Source organism: Aptenodytes patagonicus, chromosome 5 (genome assembly GCF_965638725.1).
Source record: "Aptenodytes patagonicus chromosome 5, bAptPat1.pri.cur, whole genome shotgun sequence".
Lineage (NCBI taxonomy): Eukaryota > Metazoa > Chordata > Aves > Sphenisciformes > Spheniscidae > Aptenodytes > Aptenodytes patagonicus.
In genome coordinates this window covers 70,591,433-70,619,322 of record NC_134953.1, presented here as the reverse complement: position 1 = coordinate 70,619,322, position 27,890 = coordinate 70,591,433, and the positions used below count along the sequence as shown (strand labels likewise).

At 36.6% G+C, this 27,890-nt stretch overlaps 1 protein-coding gene across 2 annotated transcripts in view; it reads right to left on the bottom strand.

The window, feature by feature from the left end:
- Positions 1-27,890, bottom strand: part of MIGA1 (mitoguardin 1) — a 47,691-nt gene that overhangs the window by 15,128 nt on the left and 4,673 nt on the right. For both annotated transcript variants that reach the window (XR_012995515.1, XM_076340432.1), the window contains exons 4-8: positions 27,604-27,740; positions 27,213-27,339; positions 26,614-26,750; positions 25,727-25,850; positions 7,177-7,277 (exon numbers count right to left, since the gene is read on the bottom strand). Coding sequence is in view for 1 of the 2 variants with exons in the window: in XM_076340432.1 (XP_076196547.1) it covers positions 7,177-7,277; positions 25,727-25,850; positions 26,614-26,750; positions 27,213-27,339; positions 27,604-27,740 (626 nt within the window). In the remaining variant the exon portion in view is untranslated. The remainder of the gene's footprint in view (positions 1-7,176; positions 7,278-25,726; positions 25,851-26,613; positions 26,751-27,212; positions 27,340-27,603; positions 27,741-27,890) is intronic.

Genomic DNA, 27,890 nt, shown 5'->3' with positions numbered 1-27,890 from the left:
CATCTTTGGCACACGAAGATGCCTGATCATAGCCTTTGTGGTTACAGATTAGCGTAGAATCTGATACCTGGGAGGTGGGTGAGGCCCTTGATTATATTTAGCTTTTTTTTTTTAAACTTCCTCTCATGCTAGCAGATGAAATAAAATAGCTGTGTTACTGTTGTAATGCGTATTATTGAGCTCAAGCGAAGAAAGCAGTTAAACCAACCGGCTACTAAGCAGGAGAGAAAGGTATAACTATTCTTCTGCTGAGAAGATGTTTTTGATTACAGATTGAAGTTAGTCCCAACCAATAACATTTGGAAAGGGGGTGCAAATTCCTCTATCACTGACTGCTCTTGGCATGCAAAAAGAGGAGAGGAGAAAAAACAAAACAAACTGAAAACCAGAAACTAAAACAACCTCTAAGTTTAACTAGAAAAGGTGATTTCTAGACAAGCTCTGAAGCTGCACTGTAATGCTCCTAGACCCATCGTGGATTTTCTTTTGATGCTTTCTAGTATTTAAAAATATATTTATATATAAATATTTTATATGTCGATATAAACAACATATATATATGTAACATACAGTATTATATACTAAACAGTCTTGCAAACATTCAGTAATGGCCATTCTTTTTGAGATGAAATAAGGTGAAAGCTTGCCTATATAAACATTCTGGTTCAAAATAAAAGTGGCTGACGATGCTCCGAACACACATCCACATTTCTAACATAGCAGAGTTCAGCTATTAGAAGAATGGACAAATCATATACAAAGTTTAACAACATGCAGAGCATACAACGTTTTCTAGATAAGAACTTCTCAAGCTGACATCAAAGGGAAAATTAACTCTTTCTTGTAAAAGTCTCCAAGGACTTGTTACCTTTGAGGAAAAAGGTGGAGAGAAAGGTTAGTGTTAAATGAGATGGTTCTCTATAACTGCCTTATATGAATTGGCATGCATTCATGATCTGTATTCAGGTACCTGCTTTTTAACCCCACTATGTACCCCTATGCACCGCTTCACTTTCCTCAACAGTGGTTCAGTATTTATCAGAAGTTAGCAGAAATCCCCAGCGTCCCACATCTTGTCATCACAGGTAAGTTGGACTCTTGAAAGCTCCTTGAGTCCTTTCTTACCACTGTGTAGTTAACACTTCTTTGCACAGCCACTGCCATTTTGAAACTCTTAACACATCACTGAGAATGAAAAAGTGCTCCATGCGCAGCTACCAAAAGTGCTGGTAGCTGTGAGTAACACAGAGGCTTGTGATGAAGGACCTGACATGCCAGCCTCTAAATGTCTGCCATTTCCCCAGTGTCATGTGGGGTTACATGAAGAAGAATATGAAAATGCAGACAAAGAAAAGGTGAATCACCCTATAGCAGCAACCCAATCTTGTAATGCTTTACTTCTATCCATTCAAGGCTCAAGAAAGATAGTAGTTGTTGGTGACCGCTGCACAGGACATTTATGACGACCTGCAGTGGATACCTAACTTCAGTATGTTGAAATAATATGTACATCTTCAAAACTCCAAAGCTTGTAGTGATAACTTGTGTCTCTACACACAGTGCTGCAAAGCAGCCTCTGAAGATTACAATATGGATGGTTTTTGTTCAGATGCTGCTCAGTTTTCTCTGGACAGTTCAGCTTTAAGGCTGCATCTGCTAGTAAAGAGATGCTGAAAGAATTGTTGTAAAGCATCAAACCTCTGGAACTTGCAGTAGTTTTTAAGCCTGGGATTCCCTGACTGCTCTGGTCTAATGAACAGACTCAGTACTCTTATTTGCCACCCACAAGTTGTTTCTTAATAAATAGAAAAAATTCTCAGCTGTGCATCAAGGCCTTGTTGACTACCCAAAATAATCACCTACATGAATGTAACAAAAATAAACAATGCCAGACCTTTTAGGAATTCTTGCTTGCTCCCCCTAATAAAAAGATCAATTTACTGGCACAGTCAGCATTCCTTACATTCTGATAAACTATGCTTATCCTATATTAAAAAGGCTGCTGATGATCTCTTTCTCTGGGTACCATTATCTTTTAAAAGGTTTTTTTTTTAAAAAAACATAAGTAGCCGCAGAATGAGTGTGAAACATGTTTGGGAGTTGGAAGATGCGATGGTGATTACTAACTAAAACATTCGAGAAGGTACTTTAATAAACTGAAATGATAAAGTGGTGCATTCTTCCTAATATCTGGAAGAAAACAGGATGGAAGTTCATGTATTTTCAGGAACTCCTTCTATATTTACTTGTATATATTACAAGACACCTAATACATTTTCTTTGAGGAAAACACACATTCAGAACATGATTTTATCTGAATTATTGCTACAACTTTATTAATATTAAGCATAATGAAGAATGTGAATTCACTATGTTGCGTGTATCAGTGGCAGTACTACTCCTTGCTGGGCAGAATAATCCTAGGCTATGTGCTGTGGCTGATACACAGGGTTTTGCCTACATAATACCTACATGGAGGTATTATGGTACAAAAATTAGTTCAGTGCTAATATATGGGATTTGTTACAAATGTTACATATATTTCCTAAGAATTAAAAACTGTATAGTATGAGCAGTCAGCATACAGGAACACACTGGCTATTAGATGAAACTCCTCCCTGTTCTAGAAGTGAAAACATTTAATATACTATGCAAATACCATACATAGCTAAGGTTTCTGTTAGGGGACAAGGATCAACTCCAGATTTTTTTATTTTATTATTATATTTAAAGCTTTTAGAGCACCATTTAATGACTTGTTGGCCTAAGTTTTCCTATTCATAGCCATACAGCAAGCAACCACAGTTGTCCTTGGAGGGAATCAAAGGAATCTGGTTCCCGTCAACCACTCTTCATTGCCACATGGAAAACTTTTCCCTACAATGGAATCTTTTTAACTGGGGCTACATCTATTAGGATGCAGAAGAAAAATAATGGAAAAAAAAAACCAAACAAAACCCAACACAAATGAAGCATGAAGTTTGAGGAATTTGTTAGAAAGGACATCGGAATGGGAGGTATTTCTCAAAGTGGAACAGAACTTTTCTGTTGCCTACACCACCACCGACACTTATTGGGAGGTGGAAAGCTTCTGATGATGATATGAATACACAAGCTTTATTACTGGATATCGTGCTTCACTGGATACCATGAAATCTTTTCAGTTTGCCCAAAGTAGCAGGCAGTGGTTAGTGGCACTGCAGGTACAGGTTCTTCAAAGAAGTAGTATTACTGTTAGCAGAATGAAAGACTTCAGGGATTAATTCTTTCCTCTCTTTCTCCACATGTTTTAAGACCATAAACATGAGGCACCTCCATACCTCATTAAAGTTGTTAGAATAGGGAGCTCCTTACAATTTGCTACCCAGGGCGTGCTAGACTGCAGGACTGCTGTACATTTGTTTTTGAGGTAAGACAATAATCCATGTCAAATTGGACAGATGACATGAACATGGAGGAAGTGTCCAGGATGAGAACAATAAGGCCTGAGATCAGATTAGTGATTATGGTCACATTTCTGAAGGCAGTCAGAACACAGGAGGGCATGTCTAATTTTTGTGATGAAACAGGAAAAACACCCCAAACCAAACACCTCACTTATAAATGCTATAGGAATACACCTTACTATTACTTGCCAACATTATTCCCTCTGGTATTTCCTATTTCAGGAAAGGAATAAAACATCTATCTGGAAACCAGGAAAAAGGTAACCCTACCTTTCAGTGACAGGGCTCTTTTTGAGCACTTTCTGAATTTAAAACTCAATTTCAGTCACTTTGAAGGTTTTGGTGCCATATACAAATCATTACAGGCATATGGAAGCTGGTCTTTCCCCGTTATCAAAGCCTGCTCCTTCCTGCACTGTTTTAAAAGATTTGAACTGAGAAAAAGACAACCTTAGTAAAGGTATTACTGATAAAAAAAGAGCAGCTAAGGCTTTATTCACAAGTCTAAAAAAATCTCTTAAGCTTTGGACTAAGTTAACATTTTAATAAAGAAAGCAAAGGTTATTTGATAATAGAACTACAGATCCAGTTCTAGTCAAGATATGAAAATAAGACATGATAAATGCATGTGCACTGACAATGGAGAGGCAGCAACGAAGCCCACTGTCAGGGAGAGCAGGAAAGAGCTTCTATTGGAAAGATGGAAAAGAAGCCAGGAAAGAGAGGGTGGAGACCTTTATCTGGTACACACACTGTTGTATGCTTGCCAAAGGTGGTAGCTATTTTGATCACACAGTTGGTGAAATAGCAAGAATATGAAAAGGATACTAACCCTCATAAACACAAGTTGATGGCAGACAGTCTCAAATGGGGAAGAAAATATCATTATTTATCACAGTATATAGTATCAATAACTTAATTAGGGCAAATGGTTGTGCTTACCATCCCCTTCTGCCGTGCTTCTGGGAGCCTACGTGTGTTTAGGAATAGAAATCTGTCTGGGCTCGGGGATGGCAAAATCACCTGTCTGTCTAAATCATTACAAGGATTTGAGCACGTGTGTATTGTAGATGCCCAGACCGGCACAACTGAGAAGTCATCAAATGCATGATCCTCAGCATCCTCTTGATTACCAACCGTAGCCCAGATGAAGTTTCGGCATACCCTACTGCTATCCTGTAGGGCTCACCAAACAGGCATGTGATTTAAACTCTGCCAACTGTCCCAGTTTTGCACAGTTCTTTTCTTGAAAGCCATCTTCCTATGTTTTGTCCTAATATAACACAGCACAATATTCTTCTTGTCTCCTAAGCAGTATCCCTATCAATTTCCATCAAGACATCTATGTCTTGTTTTAGGATTCCCTGTATCTTTGCTGTTCTCTCTCCTGAGGGCTGTGAACTAAATTTGACTTGACTGTGTGTCAGCACTGAAACACAGAGCTTCCAGTCTCTAAAACCAGAGTCACACAAAATACTTAGTCCTGCTCCTTGGGACAGGATGCAACGTAGAAGGAAGATGAGTAACTGTCAAAATACAGCTTGTAGCATGATGTGACCACAAAAAATGCTGCTAATTTGTAATTTCCCGGAAGGTGAAATTACTAATGATTCCAGTAGGGCAAAATCACACAGCAGTATACACACTTATATGAATTTCAGATTTAAAAACTTTGCTAAACATTTATATCAGCACACAGAGTTTAGGATAGTTACTAAAATTGTAACTGCGATCAGGGAGCATAGGACGAAAGAAAAACTGCCTGTTTGCCCATTAGCTGAGACAAATCCAAAGCTGGAAAAGCCTCAAACCTCTTAGCCTGAAACATTCCACTTTTTTTTGCAAGTGAAAGAACAAGAAAATGAGAGAAGTAGATAAGCAAGAAGAAGCTACCTGACATCATCATGTCTAGAATAAAAAAAAAAAAATCCGTTATATCAATTCTAATCCAGTTACATCAAAGTGATCACTGTTCTCTACTAATAGCTGAAATACACTGAGAAGTAGTTATTACTCCTTCTCATTGCCATAGTTATTTGCAGTACTAATTTAAAGCATTTTTTGCCCACAAAACTTTACATCAAGGTAACACTATATTTATAAGAGAAGACCAATTCACAGCTTTATTTTACCTGCACCACACAATGATGCCCCAGTAGCTACTACTAGAGAGCTAATTGGCCCTGTAGTTTAAGCCTAGCAGCTCATACTTAATCCAGAATTTTGATGGCGTTCTGGTTTGAACACCAAACTTCAAGTTGTTTATGGCTTTGTTAATTTTCAGGACTCCTTCCATCAGCTGAGAATTTTAATAGATTCTTCAATAAAATCTGAGAAAGGAGATCAGAGCTTGTTCTATTGGCAAAGGCTATAACAGCCGGAAAGGAAGAGAAAAATCTTCATAACTTTGCTCTGGAAGAAAGAGTTGACAGAAGTGGCTTTGAGGTATCAAAATGTGGAGATTTTCAGGATATGTAGACAATTCCGTTGCCAATTTTGACTCAAACATTTCTTCAGCAAATACTGACACAATTTAGCTTCAGGATAGGATGGCTATTCCACTGAGGTGATACATCCTGGTTGGTTTTTGTTTGTTTGTTTTTAAGCCAAGCAACACAAATGAGCATAATGGATTTTTCCCATCTCCACACACTTGCAAAAACACTAGGAAAGTTCATTTAAAAAAAAAAAAAAAAAGACACAAAGTGTACAAACTATAATGGTTTACAGCTCCTCTCACGAGCTGACAGAGTTGAAGCAAGCTTGAATTGTGGTCTTGTTCAAATTACAGGAAAGAGTAGCCAGTCTCTATAGACACAGTCTTAGTTAGGAACGAATGCTAGGCATACCATCACAACTTAATGTGAATTACTAAATCAAGGTAATTGTGTCATGGAAAAACAAACCATACAATAGACAGTCAAAAGATAATTGCGAAGAACGTGTACGCAATTCTCTCTCTTTTTACAACTGTCTGAGTTTAGTAGCTTAGTTGTCACGCATACACGATAGCAATATCTAACACAGTATGTATCTATTGAGACCAATTGCCTTTCCTGTAATTTGGAGAAGAGTGCTACTCAAGATCACTTCAGCTCCTGAGAGGCTATAAAAGGGAATATTCCTCGTTCAAGTAAGTGTGTCCCTGTATATGCCCTGTTATCCAAAGTTTATTTCTTTATGTATCCTTTGTGGCCTTATCCAAGAAGATTAGGGAAAGTTAGATGAAGTATATTATACTGTGTATAGAACATACTAAAATAGGTAGCTGTCCATTTCTAATAATTTCCTCTCCAAAAAAACCCAACTCCAAAAATGACAAAGCCTTCTTCATACATATTTATATTATGGTAAGGGAATAGGAAAAAAAAAAGAAACTAGAAAAATGCAATTCATGGTGAAAGGAACTACTATAGCCTCAATTGATTGTGCTTCTTCACTCATGAAAATCTGATATACTATTCAAAAGCAACTTCTTTTTAGAAAGAGTTGGGGAAACATTCTGCCAGTGCACAAAAAAAACCAAAACCCAACATAATAAGCAAATTGATCCCAACTTCATCACTTGAACTGCTAGGAAGTTGGTTACAACTAAGCAAAGAAAGCTTCTTTTTTTCCCCCCATAAGAGAAATACACTTTGCTTACAATAATTACCAAAAAATTAAGATTCTTCTGTTCATTGTTCAAATAGATCAACGATTCTTTAAAGAAGCCATCTTTAAGTCTTACCTCAGCTGTGGAAACAAAGGAGTCCGTTGATGCAATGCTTAATGTATCTCGAAGGCAGAAATCATCCGTATTATCCTTTACAGTAATGTCTGTATTTTTATCTTTAAAATAAAAAAAACCCCAATTTTTGATTATTAGACTATCAGAAAATTCCATTTAAGTCTTGAAAGTGTGTTTCATGTATACTTTAATGCAGTACTTCATTTGGAAGGCACAACATTGTACTACTATGACAGTAAATTCTCCTATGACCCGCTAACATATATAAAGGTGACTGAATTTTTCTGTCTTTAAAGTGGACTTACAGACATCATCTGCAATGAAGAGAGAGAAGAAAAAAATATTTCCCCAGAGGTTTTGCCTTTTCTTTGATAGACTTCTGAAGATCTCTCTATCTAAAGATATTACTTTGTTATATTGATCTAAATCATCTGTTAAGTTTTTAACTTGACTGTGTTATATAACAAATGCTCAGTGTTTTAGTAACCGAGAAATACCGTTCTAAATAAAAGCCATTAATAAAAAACAGGTTTCAGCTTCACTTGAATTTGTTTAATTTTCTACTTCTCATGCCTTTTTTCACTTGCTGGTTCTTCAGGAGAGCAAGTGAAGTTTTTAATCTTCTCTGTATCCTCTTTCCCCAGCAAGCTTTTCCATGGAAATAACACATCCAGAAGCATTTCCTGTAGCACTAGAATTCTTAATGCCTTTAAAATAACTGATATTTTATGCTTAAAACCATGTGCAATACAGTCTCTCTCAGTTTTCCTTTATTTTATTGTCAGATTTCAATTGTTGCACTTATTACTAGCATACATGGTTTTGCTTTCACCATACAGAAACACTTTCACAGAAGGATTAAATTCATAAGTCAGTAAGTCAGACTTTGGCTTGATGTGCCCCATACTACATTCTCAGTAGAGCACAGGCATTTATTTTGGGTTACTTTACCTTCAGACATTACACATGTGTTGCTAAAAGTCTGTTTTATTTCCAACAGTCAGCAGCAACCAGCTACCCAATGTCATCCAAATCTGTTGCTACGGCAATACTTCATAAAAAACACCATTACATAGCAAAGGGGCCAAATGCCAATATACTGGAATGGTTTACTCATCAATTGAAATGCTACAAATCCACATAACTTAACTATTATTTCGTTGGTTGTTATGGTTTTATTAGTTACGGACTTGGAATGACAGCTCAAAAGTTGCACATAACAATAAATATCTGTCTTTGAGACTATTCACTGAGGGGAAAAAATTATTAAAAGTTTGGACAAAGATTTTACTAGATTGAGTTAGGCAGATTCCAACTTGCAATCACAACTTCACCGATATTCATATGAAAGTCTCTGATTTTTTCAGATCATTCTTAATAGTTTGTTCTTTTTTCTGACCTCTTAAAACCGAGAGGAAAAGTACAGCAGCAGCCAAGTTGGTTGAGAAACAATCACATACTGGAATCTGAAGAGCTGGAACAGAAATCCAAACTGTGGTTTGTAAAGCATTTGCTTGAGGTCTGGTAAGAGCAGACAGGTAACATGATGTTTCCTTCTTATTTCTAGCTCATAATTTGCATTAATCCCTCTCTAACATTACATTAAATGCTTTCCTAATATAACTTTTTCACATAAGCAGTTGCTGAAACTGCAATAATACCGTTAAACATAGGGTAGTACAGGGATATATAAGCCCGGTTGCAGATTTTTCCACTGAACCTGTCCTTTTGGGTAAGTTGTCTTCCATAATAAATTGCAATTAAAACAGCAGTTTCTACATCTCACAGTTAGAAAAGCCCTCTAGCACCTGATTGAAGTACAATCCAAAGCTGATCCTCCCAGTCTGTAGGCAACATGCAATACTTACGTCATGAGAAATAAACAGCTATATTCATAAGTAGCAATGCAAATTACAAACTCCTACGAGAGTAAAGCGTGGGCCATACTGATAAAGACCTTACTGATGGCTTTAATGAAGATGTTAAGGTAAGGACCCAACTCTTACGTACACACAGTGCAGCTGTCAAGCAGTCTCATATATCAACTTATTCACAATCCAAGAACATCTCCACCACTCTCATAGGGAAGTCCTAACTATACCGTGGACTGAAGCCTCAAAGCCTTTGGATATTGTCTGATAATTACCGTGCTGTTATATGTGAGTTCATAGCTCAGTCACAACAACATATCCCCAAACTGACACTGAAGTATTTAACACTGGGCTATGTGATTGATTACATATAAATGGGAATAATGCTATTTAACTAAAATTTATTCTCCATATATGTAAAAAAATATTTGGTAGAAAGGAAGGAACCACAGAGTTTCCAGCCCAGAATACCACAGAATCAGAGGTTCTTCTGTAGAGTTTGCATCCAGCCTGCTACAGATTACATGAAGCTCTAGAGATAATAAGATTTTGAATACATCTATATTTGCTGAAGAAGTCATAATTCCAAGTTTTCTAATATGGGCCTAAAACTGTTACCTAGCCAGTATGTTTTTAACATGTTAGTTGAATATGGAATATCTGTGTTTTCACTCAAAGACAATTCTCACTACTACAAAAAAAGGCACAAAATTTGCATGTTATGACAAAAAAAAAATTGATTAAAAAAAGGTTGGTAGTGCTGACTGAAACAATACCTTTGGCAAGTGACACGTGCATACAAAGCACAGCCTCCCCAAAGAAAACAAAACAGCCTTATCAGCTATTTCTGACTTTCTGGCCACCACCACCCTAATACCCTAAAATACCCTTAGCCAAGCAGGTGCTTATCATTACCTACACTGTGCAGAGAGCACACTATTATGAAAACGTTAGGGTGAAAATTAAGTTACAGCCGGAGTACATTCCATGCAAGTACCAGGAGAACATTCTTAGACACAAGAACATGAAAAAAAAGAGACAGCAGCACAATGAGACTCCTGGAATGAACAGCTGCAAGAGGAACCCACCCACCAGCGGCTGCAACTGCTCGTACAGTCATCCCTAGTTCTTATGTAGTCTAATACCTTCAGGAAAGGAATACTAGCGAGTATGTGAGCTTCAAATATACTTTACTTATCTGAGAAGCCAGGAAGTTATTTGGGGTTCATTTATATTTGTAAAGAGGATGAAGTAGAGTTTCAGACTTGATACTGACAACAGTAATTGCCTTAAAGACTCTTGGTTGTAGTGCCTTAAAATGCATACATGGTTCTACAGTTAGATTAAGGGTATTAAAAAATACTAAGAATATGGAGTATTGCCAAAGCTTGTGAAATTAATCCTAGCTTTACAAAAGATTTTGCAAACAACTATCTAAGCAGGCTAAAAAAACCCAAACCAGAACAAAGCTACTTTCACATCTATTCACGGAGTACTAATCTAGAATATTTATTTTGCTCTGGTAGGTTCGTGTGGTAGGACAGACCACAAAACTAACCCTCTAAACTCTCAGAGCAAAATCTGAGCTTAGAGTCGGAACTGCACACAAATTAACTTTTTAGCATTCAATTGGGAAGTATTCACCTTCACATAATGTTTTAAAATCCTGAAAACTGTTTATATGTTATGTTCCCTCCAACCCTGAATGAAACATGGCATGAGTTCGCAAGTGAGTTTGGCACTTACATGCAGCAGTTAAAAAAGGAAAGCAGTTACCCACTGGCAAAGAACTCCCTGGGAATTAAAGAATTTAGTTCTCAATGCCACCGTTAAAACCATGATTCCCTATTCTCCCCAGCCCTCCCACTTCAGTGGAACATCAGTGCAGTTATACATCACAAGCAGGAAAAGAGGATGAGAAAGGAGAGACTTAATAGACTGAAGAGGAGAAAACCTTGCAAAGAAATCCACTTAAGAAAAGTCAGGGTACCCCAAGAGCAGCAGGGTCCCTGTACTCTGCCAGGCTACCACCCAGTCAGCCAGTGTGTTGTGTGCTAGTCAGGCCCCTTAGATGTGTGGCTTCATGCCTAGACAGAGGAATTACAATAATCAAGTTCAGAGAGCACAGAAGCATGAACTACTACCTAATTCAGTTTCAAGAGAATGTGTCACAGTCTTCTAGCTAGTCACAAGCAGCACAGTGGTTTGTCACCACTGTTGCTGAAGCATCCAAAAGCATATTTATGTTTATAAATAGTCATGACTCAGTATTGACCGAATATTCATTAAAAAAATCAGTCCTACCAAGTAGCTACTAATGTATTACATGAAGTCTTACACGATGCACCTAGAAAGCACTGTATTTTACTTTATGTCGTATTTGTAAAAAGAAGACAATCCCAATCTTCAGATGGCACCTTCTGATGACTGGGTCATATAGCAACAGGTTAAAAAAGGCAAGCCAAGAATGAAGCAGGGTGCCCACACAGACCATTCTGGATTTAACAGTTATTGTTAAATTATGTGTTTACATTTTCCAGTAACACAAACATCTGGGTTCAAGAAAGCGCCTATAGCTGGAGGCATCTCACCTCACTGTGTATAAACAAAGCTGTTACTGACTTCAGCCTAAAAATATATTTCAGGTCAGGGTCTTTTAAAAATAACTAACCAAATCTTGTACTCTACCAGTACATCAGCATGTATCACGAGTTAAACGTGTCTCATGGTTCTTTGTTGGGACCACTCTGATAAAAACTGAAGTGACAGATTCCTCTAAAAAAACCAAACAAACACTCCTCCCACCCCCACCAAACCCACAAAAAGACACTCCAGTACTGTACAATCATCCAGCCTGGCCGTCAGTATGTGCGCACACCTCCAGTAGGCCCCCGTGGTGAACACACAGCTTCTGCTCACCAGTATTTGACAAGGAACTCAGCAACCAAAGCAGTGGTCTAATGGAAAGGAACAACTGGGGAAAACGGAATATGGGACAGCACCAAGTACTTAGTATTTGCGATTTCACCTTCCTCCTAGTACTTACAGACCTTTTTCAAGGTAAGCTTCGGCTGAGCTAACTGCTGAGCCTTCAAATTACATCTTTAACAAATACCTTAGCAGTTTTCATGCAGCGAATAATCTTCCGGTTTTGCGCAAACAGAAGGCCAAATTTTACTTCCTCAGTAAAAGTTGACTCAACAGAGCTTTCATAATTGTTTCCAAGTACAGCTGTAATCTTCAAGGTCCACATAAAAGCCTTCCACTACAATACTCTCACACAGGTATAAAAAGGCCCATTTTCTAAGACACTGGATGCTCACCTAATTGTCATTCTGCAAAACACAAGATGTTCTTCATTCACAGTGTTCTGTATTTATTACTTTGATGTTATTCTTAAGACAAAAGGAGTCCAGCTGATTAAAAGCTGAATTAAAAGCATGTGTACAGATGACAGTAATAGATTCTTCATGCTTAAATATAAATAAGTAGAGAATGCATATAAAAACTGAATAGTACAATCCATTAAGTTTATATACAAAAGCAATAAAATCCACCTGAAAACTGAGAGATACTGATTTGCAATATTTGTCATCTGGAAAAAGATGCAACTTGCCTAAAATAACCTTATAATCTTCAAGAGATTTTCCACATACTGTGGAAAGAAATAATAGCAATTTCTGGGATGTTTATCATAATCTGGTTATTTTCAGACCTTCAGGATACTGACTTTGTCCATGAAGTTATATTATCTGCTGAGCACCACATGTTTGATGATGTATAAAACAAAACAACATGGCTACTGCTCTTATATTCTAAAACAGTAAAATCGAGCACCTTGAATGTTCTCATCTAGCAAAGGCAAAGACAGCACAAAATGCTTGTGCTTAAGTCTTGTGCGTAAGTCAAGTAAAAATCAAATATACCTAAGAAAGGAGTTTAAGTATAATTTATTTCCTGTAATCCATAGACACAGGTACATTAAATAACTCAAGAGTATTAGGAAATATTATATAGCTTTGATATTCTGGAATGGTGATAAATCAAATTATTCTTTCAAGATTTAAATCTGCTAAACAATTCTTCCATACATTTGATAACTGAATTGGGATATTTTCTAATAGTTGCAATTTTTTTTTAAGCAAAGAAATTATCAAAAGGCTAGAAATATCATTTTGTTATAGAGAATGTGACCTGTGAAAGCTGTCCCTGAATCATTGTGGAATGCTTTATTGTAAAACCAAAATCTCAAAATGGAAAGACCTCTCACCATGAGGAACTCTGCAATTCAAATCTCAAGGAAGAGGCAGACACGTGCTGCTAGATTGCTGAAATCTGAATTTTAAGAAAATAAAGCAGTATCTAATGTGTGTTTTATAACCTGAACTAACACATCATATGCTGACAGCTGGGAAATCAGCGTAGTAAACACAAAATAAATGTATGCATATGTTCACTTCCCTGGTTTACTGCTCTGACTCTCTGCTTGACATAGACATATGATCCCAAAACAGATTTGAGATGTATATCCTGTGTAAACTACGTGTCACTGTTAGGTCTCTCTCCCTGTCATACAGCTTTTCGTTTCTTTGAAAATGTAAACTTATTCGTAACTGCACATTATAAGGCTCTACATTTACACAGGGTTACAATTTTCTGCAACTTCTTTTCTTTACCCTAAAGCTAAAAATCAGTGGATCTTCCCTGATTTTAAGGTTTAAATCCCTATCTTTTACAGAAAAATTTCATTTCTGACCACCCTCCTGTTTTCAAGTCTAATAGTTTAGATAACAGTTTCTGTACTTGTGCTTGATTTGAGAGAGGAGATCTGGCAATCAAGTTTGCTCAGCTGTCTGTTCTGGACAGAGTCTATTTAGATGGATGTGCAACACAAAGTTGTCACTGTTTCCTCTTCATAGGGGTACTCTATTCTCCTGTACTTCAGAAAGCATCACATCTATTTTGTCCACAGCAAAGTCTAGTTTGAATTCCAGTGCTGCTTATTTTCAAAAGTAGGCTGTCCACTGGGGATTTATAGCACAGCACTCTGAAGACTGCCAGATACCTTAGTCATCAGATTTGAACGTCACTGCCTTTTCTTAGTTCTTCACATCCTAAAAACAAGCACAACCTACTGCTATTTTTGCACAGACACTTTCTAGTGACAATGGAATGGTCTGTTAAACCACATTCAGTGTGATAGTACGTTAACTCATTGTGATGCAGAGCACATTCAAAATGCAGTGTCATATTTACAGGAGAAGGAAGTACAAAGTTAACTTTGAGGCTTACACATCTAGAATTATCTCCTTTAATACCTTTCCTATGCCAGAGGCCTCCATAAGCAGGGTAGGTAGAAAAGTCTTCTCACCAGACTTGAGAGAGAAGTCTCAAAAGTAAGTGAACTCATCCCTTTGGCCTCAGTTCTACTACACCTGTGTAAATCTATTGAAATCAGTGGGTACTTAAAGCAAGATGTTTACACAAGTGCATTACTAGCAGTATCCCTTGCTTCTTTCCAAGGCAGTTCACTGCCACCTTCATGGCTTTCCCAGCATGCATCTCCTTATAGAAGAGCAGACAGTAGCACACACAGTGATGAAGAAGGACAAGAATAACCAGCAACTGTTGCTCAGCTCCTGAAACTTGTTGCTTTATAGTTTCCTAATTTGTTATATAAAAAAAAAAGGAAAGAGTAAACAATTTAGTATGCTAGCATATAGACTATTTTGCTGGACACAGCACAAGGGTATGGGACCATCCGAGATGTTCTCTTCAAAGTAAGACTTTAAACACAAGATTGATGGAAAGGTTTTTCTTTAGCCAGTATATTATGCTTCAGGGATGTTGACATTTCAAAGCAAGTGAGACAGACTGACAAAAGGAACCCCATATTAATTTGTTCTTCCATTAAAAGAAAAATATACTGTCTAGCATAGAATCATAGAATCATTAAAGTTGGAAGAGACCTCTAAGATCGAGTCCAACGGTAGCAGCTTGCTAATTCCACTTACGTGTATGAAGACAGTATCAGAAATGAAAGATTGATACTTTTCTATCCCCGGAATTAATAGAAAGATAGAAAGACAGAACCAACTATGTAACTGGTGATCCTCAGTGAAATAAACATCAAAAGATGCAAATATATACATTTGATTTGGACTATCATTTGGATTCTGTATTCAGAATGGAGACTCTAGCATATTTGACACAGGCAAACTCTGCAAGGACAGCATAATAATCCTAGTCTTCACTTGAATTTCAGGGCAGAACCATCTTACAGAATTCTGCAGACTCCAGTGAAACTGCTCGGGAATGCAACTGGCTTCTGCAAACCCAGCTGCACGCAGCATACAGTTTAAGAACCTAAATTAGCAAGACACATGCTTAACTTTAAACAATAAGACTTAAAGAATATCTTAAGTACCCTACTGATTGGGGCCTGCTTGCATTCCACTTGCCCCGAGAGTAGGAAAAAATGAGATAAGAATCCTTAAAAAGTTGTACTGAATGAAGAGTTCTTCCTCTGGACCTTTAGTTTACTAAACAACACCAGTTACCAAACTTAAATTAAAAAACAAATTAATAACACTATAAGGTTGCTAAATGCATTAGTAACAACGTATTAATACTTGAATTACAATGTAAGTAATGATTAGTGCAACCTGACCCTGGAAGATAGCTCGACACTGATTAGCAGCTACTCAAACAGATGTAGTTAAAGCTGCTATCTAGTCAATATATTAGTTATCTGTGGTAAATTAAATAAAGCAAAGTTTGAATATATAAAGAATGTACATAGTTTAGACTATCTGGAAATATGTATATGTTTAAATACTTGCAGCATATCTGCATGTAGAACAAGGGCAGCTTTAAATAGCAGTAGAGAGAATAAAGCCTGGTGTGATTGACATGTGCTCTTGAATCAGCTACACTACAGCACTTTGCTACAAACAGGATTATTAGGTAAGGTGGGACATAGTGACAGACCAAATATCCCACAAAGAATTAGAGAATTGACAGTGATTTATTAAAAAAAAAAAAAGTTTAGCTTGAGCCATCAAAAGGGAAATAAAACACATCTCAAATCCAGTTAATTTTTGTAAGTTTTAGTAATTAACTGCATAAATACATGCATGAGAGAAAAATGACACACAAATAATAAATTTTACTCCCTCTGTTGTTATTGTTCACAGAACCTTTTGCTATAACTTTCCACAAAAATAGATTTACTCCCACATATAGGTTCAACTTTGAAACATTTCAAGCTGAAACAAAAGTTTAAGATTGTAAGATATAAAAAGGCCTTTAGGAATGAGAATGCTTACACGAGCCACTTGAGTCTCCCAGCTATAGGGTAAACAATTAACCCCCCCCCCCCCCCCAATTAGAAAAACCCCCCACAAACTATATGCCTGGTAAATAAATGTATTGCTGTAGCAATGGGGTATGGCTAGTGCTAAATAACAAGCCCAGTAAACAGCAATCGTTGAAGACTGTGCTATGTGGATACGCTACAACCATTTATGCCAGGCCTTTGACTTAAATGGCAGCAAGATTTAAACATAGTAGACACATTAGTTAAGAAAAGTTGTTAGCTTTTGCACGTGTGCACACAGACACAATGTTTTCATTTTAAGCCCTTGAAAATAAATTGCAGACAGAAGTTTATCTATTTTAGTCCTAACTGAACTATTGAATTCATAAAGGAACTATAGTGCAGAGAGCTACATTTGCGTGTTTTATACGATTCTGTCAATATTCCATTTTGATATTGTGCTCAAAAGTAATGAGAAAAGCTCAAAATGTTGTTTCTCCATTTTCAAGACTAAGCTACCAAGCTAAGAGAGCTGATTACCTTTGAAGTCTTTTCAAACTCTAAACTATCACTGTCTCTCTCTCCCCCACCCCATTCTGGCTCTCCTTCCTTCATTTTGCCCAAGAATGTTTCAGACAAGCCTCTTTAAAAATAGACTTTAATGCAAGAATAAATTGTTTTAGTAGAAGTTCTGAAACAGGAATTAGCCCTATGGGCCAAAACATGTTCTTGATCATCAGTTTATATAACCTCACACTGCGATACTCCAGCCAGAAAAATAAACACTTATCCCGCCCTCACTACTTGCCATCTGTCTGGTATGATTTTTCCTGCCTCTGGAACATTTATACTCACAATGTGTATAAACACATAGGAGTTAAGCGTATATACATCCTTTTTAGTAAGAAAAAGAATTTGTAAACTGTAACTTGTTAAGAATATACCACAAGAACATGCGAGAGGGTTAAAAAAAAAAACCCCAAACCAAAGCAACTTTCTGCCTTTGGAAAGCTGTTTCCACTTATTCCAACACCACGTCTCATAAGTGTTCAAAATGAAGGCAAGTGGTTATTAAATCAAGCCCTGATGTGTGGGGAAAATGATCACTTTTCTTTACACAAAAAAGAAGGTAAATACATGTACTTTTTAAAAAGGTTTAAAAAAGAAATGGAGACGCTATTGACTAAAACTAAGCACTAGAATGGCCAACAAAGATGCAAAAGGAACGCTTGAAAAAATATGCCTTTAAAGTAGTGTTAGTCGTGTGTTTGCTGTTGTGGGGTAAGTGATAAACACACAGATAATACAGCATGCATTAACTAGTCCTACTTGAATAGTATTGTGGGGCACTAACTGCATAAACTGCTGTACAAGTGTTCCTTACTCATGTAAGGAACTGAAACACCTTCATTATATTTCCCCCTTTTTATCAGGGATTTAAAATTGATGGGCAGAGAAGAAAGGAAAAAGAGGGAGCAAGGAATTAGAGTTTGCCCGGGTAACTATGTGGAACCGGCAAGCTCATGCTTAAGAAGAGGTCTGGGAAAAGAGACGATTGCAGCTGTTCACGTGTTGTAAGGAATGAGCAGAAACAGTTGAGAAATAGCAGATGGATTTTGTGTCAGGAGGACTGAGCAGGGAAGCACAGGAACAGCTAACTGAACAAAGTTTGGGAAATTAAATCAGGTAGGTGGATTGTGGCTCAAGTATGAGCAGCCTTTAGAGCTAAAAGGAGGAATAGCTTGTATTTCATTTGAAGAGAAGCTCCTGAGGGAGAGAGACAGCTTAAGGGAAAGGAATAATCTGGTCAGAAAAAACAAGCAAAGGTGATTTTTATAAACAACAGCTGAGTCCATGTCAGAGAAGCAAGTTTTAAATGGACAAGGCAAGACATGAGAACACAGCAGGAGTCAAGAAGTGAGAGAGACAAGGGCTTAAACAGGAGTTTTGGTGTGGACAGAAAGAAGACAGGTTTCAGAGATGCCGTTTAAGGAAAAGCAACAAGGTGTATAAATAGCCTGCTGGATCTAAGAGCAAAGCTGTTTGGCAAATGGTAACGAGGCTCCTCAAAAATCAGAAACAGACTCTCTTTCTGATCTCATTGGAAGTGTTTTCGGGAATTTCTATCTGTATCACCCCCCAGCTAACATACAGTAAGTGACCTTGAGCTCTCCAACGCTGGTTCAGTGTACAGTAAAATAGATTATCCTGAGCCACTGCTGAAAAGACTTCAGCTAACCCATTTTACTATGCAATGAAATGGCATCTAAGCTTCAGCTTTTAAGATAAACACAAACATACACTCCAGGTTATCAGATACCGACATAAAGATACACATTATCAAATACTGATCTTTTTCAGTACCAGTAACTTCACTGCACGTCCACGCACAGCTATTTTGCATTTTTAGTATAGTATTACCAAAATTAAGAGTACCTCTGAGAAAGCCAAGCATTATAATCTTTTCATAGACACAACATTTCCAGAAATATTTTTGTTTACAGTTTTAAGTTGAACTTTTAACTACCAATGTTACTCTACTATTCAACATTCTGTGCTTAGGTGCTTTCTGGTAAAGAATTTTGCTGAAGATGATTTAGAAAGAAGGCATTATTAATATTGGACAAATATGCCTTTAAAGGAAAGTCTTAAACACTATTGATAGCAGAAGACATACTATCCAATTCAAACATCTGCCCTTTGAGTATCTATTGTGAGCCAGAAATAAGGAGTTGCAGCAATAAGTTGCAATACAAGAGACCTCACAGTAAAACGCAGTAAGCTTCAGCAGTCACTGAACTTCCACACACTGTAATAGCTAAATTATGTTCAAAATATGCATTCATTTTTTTAAAAATAGGATTGGAATAACTTTTCTGGCTTTCAGAATAAAATAACTTTTCAGAATAAAGTAACTTTCTAAGCTTTTCAGACTTAGTAATATTGTTTTCTTTCCTTTATAAGAGCATTTTGTGGGATGAATATACTTCCACACTTAAAAAAGAAAAAGCTGTTGTTTTGTTTTGATTTCAATTCTGTTTCTGCCACTAGAAAAAGGCTTTGTCCTTCTCCAAGAAATGAAGAGATCACTTAGTGTAAATTTATCTTCAAGGAACACAAAGCAAGCAAATTTTTCAAGCTATCATAAAAAGTTACGCTACTTCAAAATTATTTTATAGTATGTACCACTAGAGCATACCTAAGTGAATTATTATGAATTGCTCACCTCCTCACTGGAGCCTGAGAATGAGAAACTTTTCTTGTGCATAACCAAATAAAACATAATACTCTCAAACTAAAATTTTTCCATTAACATTTCAGAAGCAGGAAGGAAAATACAGGCCCTAGATATTCATCCATGGACAGTAAAACATTATAGAAGTCTGTGTTAATAAAATATATAAAAATGATCTTTCAACAGCTTCATTGATTATGCAAAGATTTTTTTCTTTGTTTTAAGGGCAGCTGGAGAAAAGGTTTCTAATATGTAAATATGTTCTCCAAAGAGTTTTGTCACTAGGTTAAAGGCTGTGCTCATTCTCTCCAAAATGCCAGGCATATCTTTGAGTGTGAGAAGAAAATTAAAAAAAGAAACAGACAAACCTTCCAACAAAACCACCCAACAACACAGACCTTTTTGAGAGATCTTGTACGGCAGTAGCTCAAACAATTCATTTGTTTTAAATTGTATAATTAATGTAAAAAGTAAATATTTTAAAAATAAAAATGTAATCAATGTATAGGTTTTAATATTATTATCGAAAAGTTTAGGGGCCAGTGTACACAAGTCACCATTAGTTTGAGTGCCAGCATTCCTTTTTACAGTAGAAATCAAAATAATAATATGAAGTATTAGGAATTCAGTACTGACAAGGAGCCCTACAATTTGAGAATTTTCCCCTCTGACCTGCAATTCTGCTTGTAAGTAAAGCTATTGTTTCTTTCCTAACTCTTTGCATTCCTCCTGAGTTAGCTCGACTAACATTTCAGTCTGCTACAAAAGAGGGGGGGGGGGGGAAGAGGGAAAGAGAAAAGAAGAGAGGGGGGGGAAAAAGAGAGAAAGAAAAGGCGAGAGGAAAAAAAGCGAGGAAAAGAGAGAGAAGGGAAAAGAGAGAGAAGGGAAAAGAGAGAGAAGGGAAAAGAGAGAGAAGGGAAAAGAGAGAGAAGGGAAAAGAGAGAGAAGGGAAAAGAGAGAGAAGGGAAAAGAGAGAGAAGGGAAAAGAGAGAGAAGGGAAAAGAGAGAGAAGGGAAAAGAGAGAAAGACAAAGGAAAAAAAAAAGAAAAAAACTATCTTCAAGGACAGACTACAGAAAATATTGGAAGCTTTTAACCCTCTACCCCCTCACATTCACCACTCAGAAATAACAAGATGACTATTTTGTTTCACAGTTTTCTGCCAATTGCCTCCTTCCTGATTCAGTGCAGCTCATGCCTGCCTCAGGAAAGCCTGTTTCTAGGCTTCCCATGTTGTTTCACAGTCCTAAGAGGATCAGCATAGAAACAACAGCAGTTTAGTCCTACGTATTTGTTTTAATTTCATGTCCAGAAATATTTCTGCTATAGAAATCCTATTTTAGCTTGCTGGTTTACATGATAATTCTGAAAGTCCAGTGGAGAATGCAACAACAATGAACATAATTGCATTCCATTATTTCTTCTATTTAAAATGCAAGTCTTTTCCAGGGTTGTATTCGTTGTTTATAACTCAACAATAGCTTACAGAGTTGAAAATGATTATTTGCAGTTATTTTTATTATTACTATTAATAGAATTCTACAGGTATTTATTTATACCTGTATCTTCTGCACTGCTGAAAATTGAATATTTAGAAATATCTGGAAGAGAAAATACAATTTACATGTAACTAGGGGGAAAAAAAGCATTTGGAGATGCTAATTTACACAACAAGAATCAAACAAAAGGCAATTAACTACAGCATGCAACCACTTCAAGTGATGATGATTGCCTGCTCTGACAAGTCACCTTTTACCTGTCGTAGCAGACAGAAGAGAAGGACTTCAGGCCACATTATGAAAGACAGTGGTTGCAGTGACAAGCTGTTGTATTCCAGCAGTGTCCCAGGTAACTCATTCCTGACTCTCCCATGTAGCGTGTTACCACAGTCTCCTCCGGAAGACTGCTTCTCAAAGCTGGTTGGCAAATTGTTTATCATGCCAACCAACTTCAACTAGTAAGTGGGATCACAAAATGAAAAGCAAGTTTGTGGTATGATTGATCAATGGCAGCACTCAGATCTTAATTTGATTAGGTAGAGGGAAATGATGACCTCGGAAGAATAACATTTAGAGGTTTTGGGAAGGAGCAACACCTGTGACTAGTAGACAAGTAGAGTAAGGTACGGTTTCAAGAGCCCCAGAAGTTGGACAGAAGATTTTACAGAGAAAGCTGAAAACCAGAAATTGATGGAAATTTTTACCTTTGTAAGTTTCCTTCCTGACCAAATTTGGAGCTCATTATAACCCAGCATTTCTGAATAAGAAGTGTTAGTCAGATATTTATGTAGCAAGTCTTTTGATAACACTTGATAGCATTTGTCCAACTGTCAGAGCCCTGTCTCCAGCTGTGGCTAATCACAAGTACTTCAGATGGAGAAAATGGAAGAAAAATCCACAAACTATGTCTAACCATGATGTGTATCAGAGAAAAAACAAAGCAAAACATTTTCTGATTACCGTTGTGGGTCAACAGTTGAAACCCTGAAGCATAAGATCCAGTTAAAAGCATTCTAATGACAAGCTGTAAGTGTTATGAACCTATTAAGGACAAAGGCTTTTTCTTGTGCACTCCAAGGCCCACAAAAGAAGAAAAAAATAGCAGTAGTAAGGGGAAACACTTAAATGCCAGAAAGACCACAGTGACCATTTACCCCCAAGTCCATCCCTTCCTCTCAGAGGAATAAAAACATCCCTCAAAACAGCATTAAAAAAAAAAAAAAAATCTTTGTCTAAAACACTGAAATACCTTCAACATGCTTCAGAGGCAACTTGCTTCAGAACTTAACTTGATTCACTTGAACAACCAGAAATTGGATCTAGTTATGACTCTGACAACAAGGTCTACAAATCCCCCAGCACCACATACCCTCTCCATGTGTAAGTAGCTATTCAGAACAAGTAAGTCACCTCTCAGTATTTTCTTCATTAAGGAGCTGGACGTACGCAACTTAAGCCACGTATTAGCTTGTTTTTCCAAAACATGGATCATTTTTATGGCTTGTTTTGAGCTGTCTAGTATTTCCATATCCTCTGAAATATGAAGAACAGAACTGGACACAGTATTCTAAAACCATACAAAACCAAGACCATACCTCTGCCTCTGTGCTGATGCTGTCCTTTTCACATAGCCAGAGATTAGCGATGGCCTTTTTTCTACAGCACTGTGCTGAGAATTTACACTGACTGTGATGCATAATTTTCCTAATGTGTGCCAAGAGTGTTTCTTTATTATTTTTCTTTTAAAATCTCCCATCTATATGTACAATCCATACTTGCCTGGATTCAAATGTAATTTGTTAGACTGTAACCATTTAAAAAGATAATTCAGATCAGTATTACTAACCTTTCCTTTTAATTAATTCAATGCTTTTAATGCCCTAAATGATCATTTTTATCAACTTCCAGCTCTACAAATGATTTTATCGTCAACTATATAGTTGATGAAATTACAGCGTTTGACCAAACGTCTTCCCGAGAAAGCAAACGTTTCCCTCAACAGAGGACAGAAGTATAAACAAATGTTCATGGCAGTGAGCTCATTATTTATTATCTAGTGTATGCTGTATCAATCCCCAAATTGCAGATCTCTCAAATACCTACAGTCCAAGAAAAACTAGCTACCATGAAACCATATCAACTGGCACTAATTACACCTTTTATTACGTTGTCTGTGGTAACAGAACTGCAAATTAGCATCTCTATTAATAATTTCACAGACGTGACCCTTAACTTTGGTGTTCAAGTTTTGGGGTGGGTTGGTTGATTGTTTTTTAAGATTTGGAACTAAATTGGCAATTTCCCAATCATTTGGAACATTTTTCACTTTCCAAGATACAGTGAATAGTAAAATAGGGATTAGGGTGCTTTCTTTATCTAGCTTCTTTAAGAAGTTTTGGGTATAAATCACCCAGGACGACTGATTCTGATTTAGCAGATGCTGCCTCTTTCACCACAAATGATATACATTCCTATCAGCGTCAAAGATGTATACACATTCCAGATTCACTTCATATACAGAGCAGAGGCACCTTAATTTCTGTTTGTGTTCAGAACTGTCTGTTTTTTGGAGTAGGATATTATTCTTATTCTTAGTAGTGTAAAGAATGCTGTACTATATTTCTTTTGGCCATTGGGATTTCATGATTTTCTTGGACTTGCTTATTGTTGTTGCTCTTGAGGCCTTCCATTCCTGTTGTTCTTAATATAAGCACGTGCACATGCATGCACACACAAACAGGAAAAAAAAGTGATTAATGTTTATACTAGTATACTTCCTAAAAGAGTAATACAAAGCTTTGAACAGAAGTGAAACAATGTAAGTATTACATATTAACATGTACATTTTGGAGTAGTAAGGGAAAGTTTGTTGACAGCAGCTTTCCTTCTCTTTCACTAGATTACCAAATACACACACACAAAAAAAGGGGGGGAAAAATAAACCTGTAAGAGCACCTCTAGGATTCTCCCAAACATACTTTTCCGTCTCTCCCCACGAAAGTTACCAAAAAAGTGTCAGTCTCAAAAACACCCTACTTCAAACATTCATACCCTACACTCAGTGTTTTATCCTACAGGAAAGTAAGTTATCTAAGAAATTTTGAGTGATTAAATGTTTTTGTATCAAATATTGAACAAAACCATCCTCTGTATTAAAACTTCCAAGCACCACAGTGTTTGAGATGATGCTGTTCTGTTAATATTCCAAAAAAGTATTCTGAAAAAGTGAAGCATTCTCTAATATATTACTCGCTGTTCAAGCCACAAATTCAAGATGATGATGAAGAAGCCCCAGATCCTGAACAGTGATAACACTACTCACTAAACTACTTCATTACTTGTTTTCCTCACTCATCTGGGCCAGCACAAATAAAATTCATAATAAAGTAACAGACATCTACTCAAGAGATCACAAATGATTTCTACAAAGGACATTTGAAAGGAATTAAATTCTTACAACATTCTTGGTAAACAAGAATCAAGTTATCACATCTAAAAAATAAAGTATCAACTTAAAATACTTCCAGGGTAACCAAGCAAAACAATAACTAAACACATTGAACATCACACTGAGTCCCTTGAATACCATTTTATTAATTAATTTTGCCTGAAGATAGAAATTACAAATAAACTTCTAATTTAATAATGGATATACGCTGCAACTTTATTTAGGGCTTATGGTTTCAGACACCAAAATAAAACATCCAAACGCTTTTCTGCTTTAAGAATTACATTAACAGGTGTAAGCAGATATGTCAGAAAGCCAGCTCTGACCTAAATTTAATTCCCACCTTACTCAGAGCTGTATTTAGTAGTTGCAGGATAACACGAGGGCTCAGAGATGAGAGTACTGCCACCTGGTGCCAGTCAAGCTGAAGCCTAACAAACAAGACTACAGACTAAAACTAATCCCAGAACACGTTCTGCCTTTAAAATGTGACAGTTATTTGAGATCAGATGCTTGATCCTGAATTATGAAAGAGCATAATAGTATCAGTCTTTAAGAACATCTTAAACCAATTCTTTAAAAATAATCAAACTATCTGTATTTAATCAACACGTCTGGCAGCAACTACTCTTATATTTGCCATTATAACATCCTGGTTTTAGTAACTCATAACTGTGATAAATTTCAATCACCAGGGATAAGAGCTTTGGTAATGGATTTCGTTTTCAGGCTAAGTCTTTCTGGTTTGATTTTGGTTTTTTGTAACAATTTTTTTAATTACGGCAGGCAAAAAAACCCAGTACATGCATACACAATTTGACAGTTCAAAAGACGTACAAAATTTCTTTTGAAACACTCCAGTACACCCATGCTATAAAAAAGGTCATATATTCTTACTGCATAAATATTTAAATACCTGCGTTAGCATAAACTTTAGAAAGCAGAGAACTATTATGAAAATTCTGAAGTATACCGTCAAGCCATGAGGAAAATTTCCTCTCAGTCCATTCTTATCTAAAATACAAGCACTACATCAAACATTACATAATAACGTAAAGAACCTGAATTTTCTTCTGCTTATTTACTGATAAATATAATTCTGTTCCGCTGATACTTCAGTAACTTCCCCCCGCACGAGTCATTATTACAAACAATAAAAATGTAAAATAGGAGTACTCACCAATATCATTAGCGAGAGAAGCAGGATCAGAGGCCCCAAGGGTGGCCTCAAACTCCTCCTGAAGACGATAAGCTCTTTGAAGAAGGGATTCAAGCTTATGAATGAATTCAGCACTAATGATATCCTGTAAGACATTAGAAGATTTTTCTATTTGTTTACAGTCTGTAAGATTCCTTTGTAAAAATCTAAGAATATCAAGCCTTCAAAAAGCTCACTGTGCCACATTAATTTCCTGCAAACCACACAAGGACACTGTCAGATGAATACTCCAACATCCAAAAAATACACACTTTTCTAAACATATGCATATTTTATTTACTACAATAAAAATAAAATCTAAGTTTTAAAATATGTTAAAATTATCTGTGATGTTTAGTGCACTAGAAATAATGAAAGCCATACAGGTGTACGTTTATTTCGAAATATTTTTAGCATTTAGTTCATAAGAACAAAGGAATACAAATAAAGTTCAAGCACATTATTCGTGAATATTCATAAATTCATGATCTTTCCCAAGACCTTTATCTTTGCTAAGCAGATATCCTCTCACATAGTCATAAAAGAAAGGGATGACCCAAGAGATTTTGTGCAGAGAACTAGTATGCTTGGTAGCTTGATAGTACCATCCAGAAGCAAACACCGAAGCAACAGCAATTGCCAAAAAAATAAATAAAGCTAATTCCCCCACCTCCGCCCACCTCCAAATAACCAACCAAAAAAATCAAAAGGAACAAAGTTAGATGTCCTTTAAATGCAATGCCACTAAATTGGAAATTTGAATTCATTCTCAGTTTTGGTAATTGAATTAGAAGTTGAAAAGATTCAGGTAACAAAACGCAACGAATTGTCAGGGCAGCAACAGTAGATTATAGGCTGAATATACTCACTTCTACACTTTCTTCTGCAATTGCGTCTCCTGCTCCCAGTTTAATGGAACCACAACTTGCTTCATCTTCAACTTGCCTGTTACGGAAAGTTAGTGCCTGCTCCCATCGACGCAGTGCTTCTTCGAAAAGCTCCATACCTGGGGGAGATCAGGAATACCTCCATTCCATCAAATACACAGCTTCCATATGTATTTACATTTTAGAGTCACAGGAAACTATGTAGCTAATAAGCATGATTATAGCAGAGATGTAAGTTTTTAAAACAATAGCAATTCCCAGTCTTAAAAAAAAAAAAAATCCGCCTTTTTAATAAGATAAAGAAGTTCACAACATGATTAAAGCAACAATGTTCAGTGTATTTTTCCCTATTTACTTTTAAAAATAATTCTATGGCTTACTACTACAAATACAGGAATAAAAAAATATGTATTTTAAAAAACTAACTCTAGATCAAGTAAGATTTCATTATTTTATGGAAATGTTCTTAGACACATGCCCACAGGACACCGTGAATAATATTGTGTGTCACTTTGCCACAAAAGCAAGAAATTATTTACATTCATTGTTGGTAGATGCTGAATATTCTTATTATAACTTACCCATCAAATATAAATTTTCAGGTGTGGTCACTGGAATATTGACAAGCTTAATATCATCTTCATCTGCTTTATCCCAGGAATTAGAATTGGCACAAGCACAACTGTGACAAGAGGTGGCACTCTGAACCTTAAAAAAAAAAAAAAAACCAACAAATTTTGAAGTGTCATTATACAGAGTATCCTTAAAACTACATTCCTGCCAGAGTACATTACATCCAAGTTACCTATCTAGAAACTATTTTTACTATGTAGTAAGTACAATGGCCTTCTCAGCATCTCTAGCCATCTGTGCAGCTTGTTCAGGAAAGTTGTTTCAGCTCAGTGAAACCATTAGGTGCATATGCAGCGCAAGTTAACAGACATTCAAGAGCCTTAAAACACTTCTACTTACCGAGGCCAGACTCTGAACTGAACCGGAGTATTTACTGAAAAGTCCTCCATTTGCATAGATAGAAGGCTGAGATCCTTTTTCCTTGGCAGAGCTCAGAGAAAGAGTCAAGTTTTGGCGACTACTGGAACAACTAGAACCTAACAGATACAATGTTTTGAGTTTGCAGCAGCTTTAAAATCAGTGTATCTTTCGTTAGCAAGATCTATCAAGAACTGCATTTACTCTTTTAAATAAAATCCAGTTTAGAAGCAAACAACAATTACTCTTTTATTTTCAGTTCTATATGG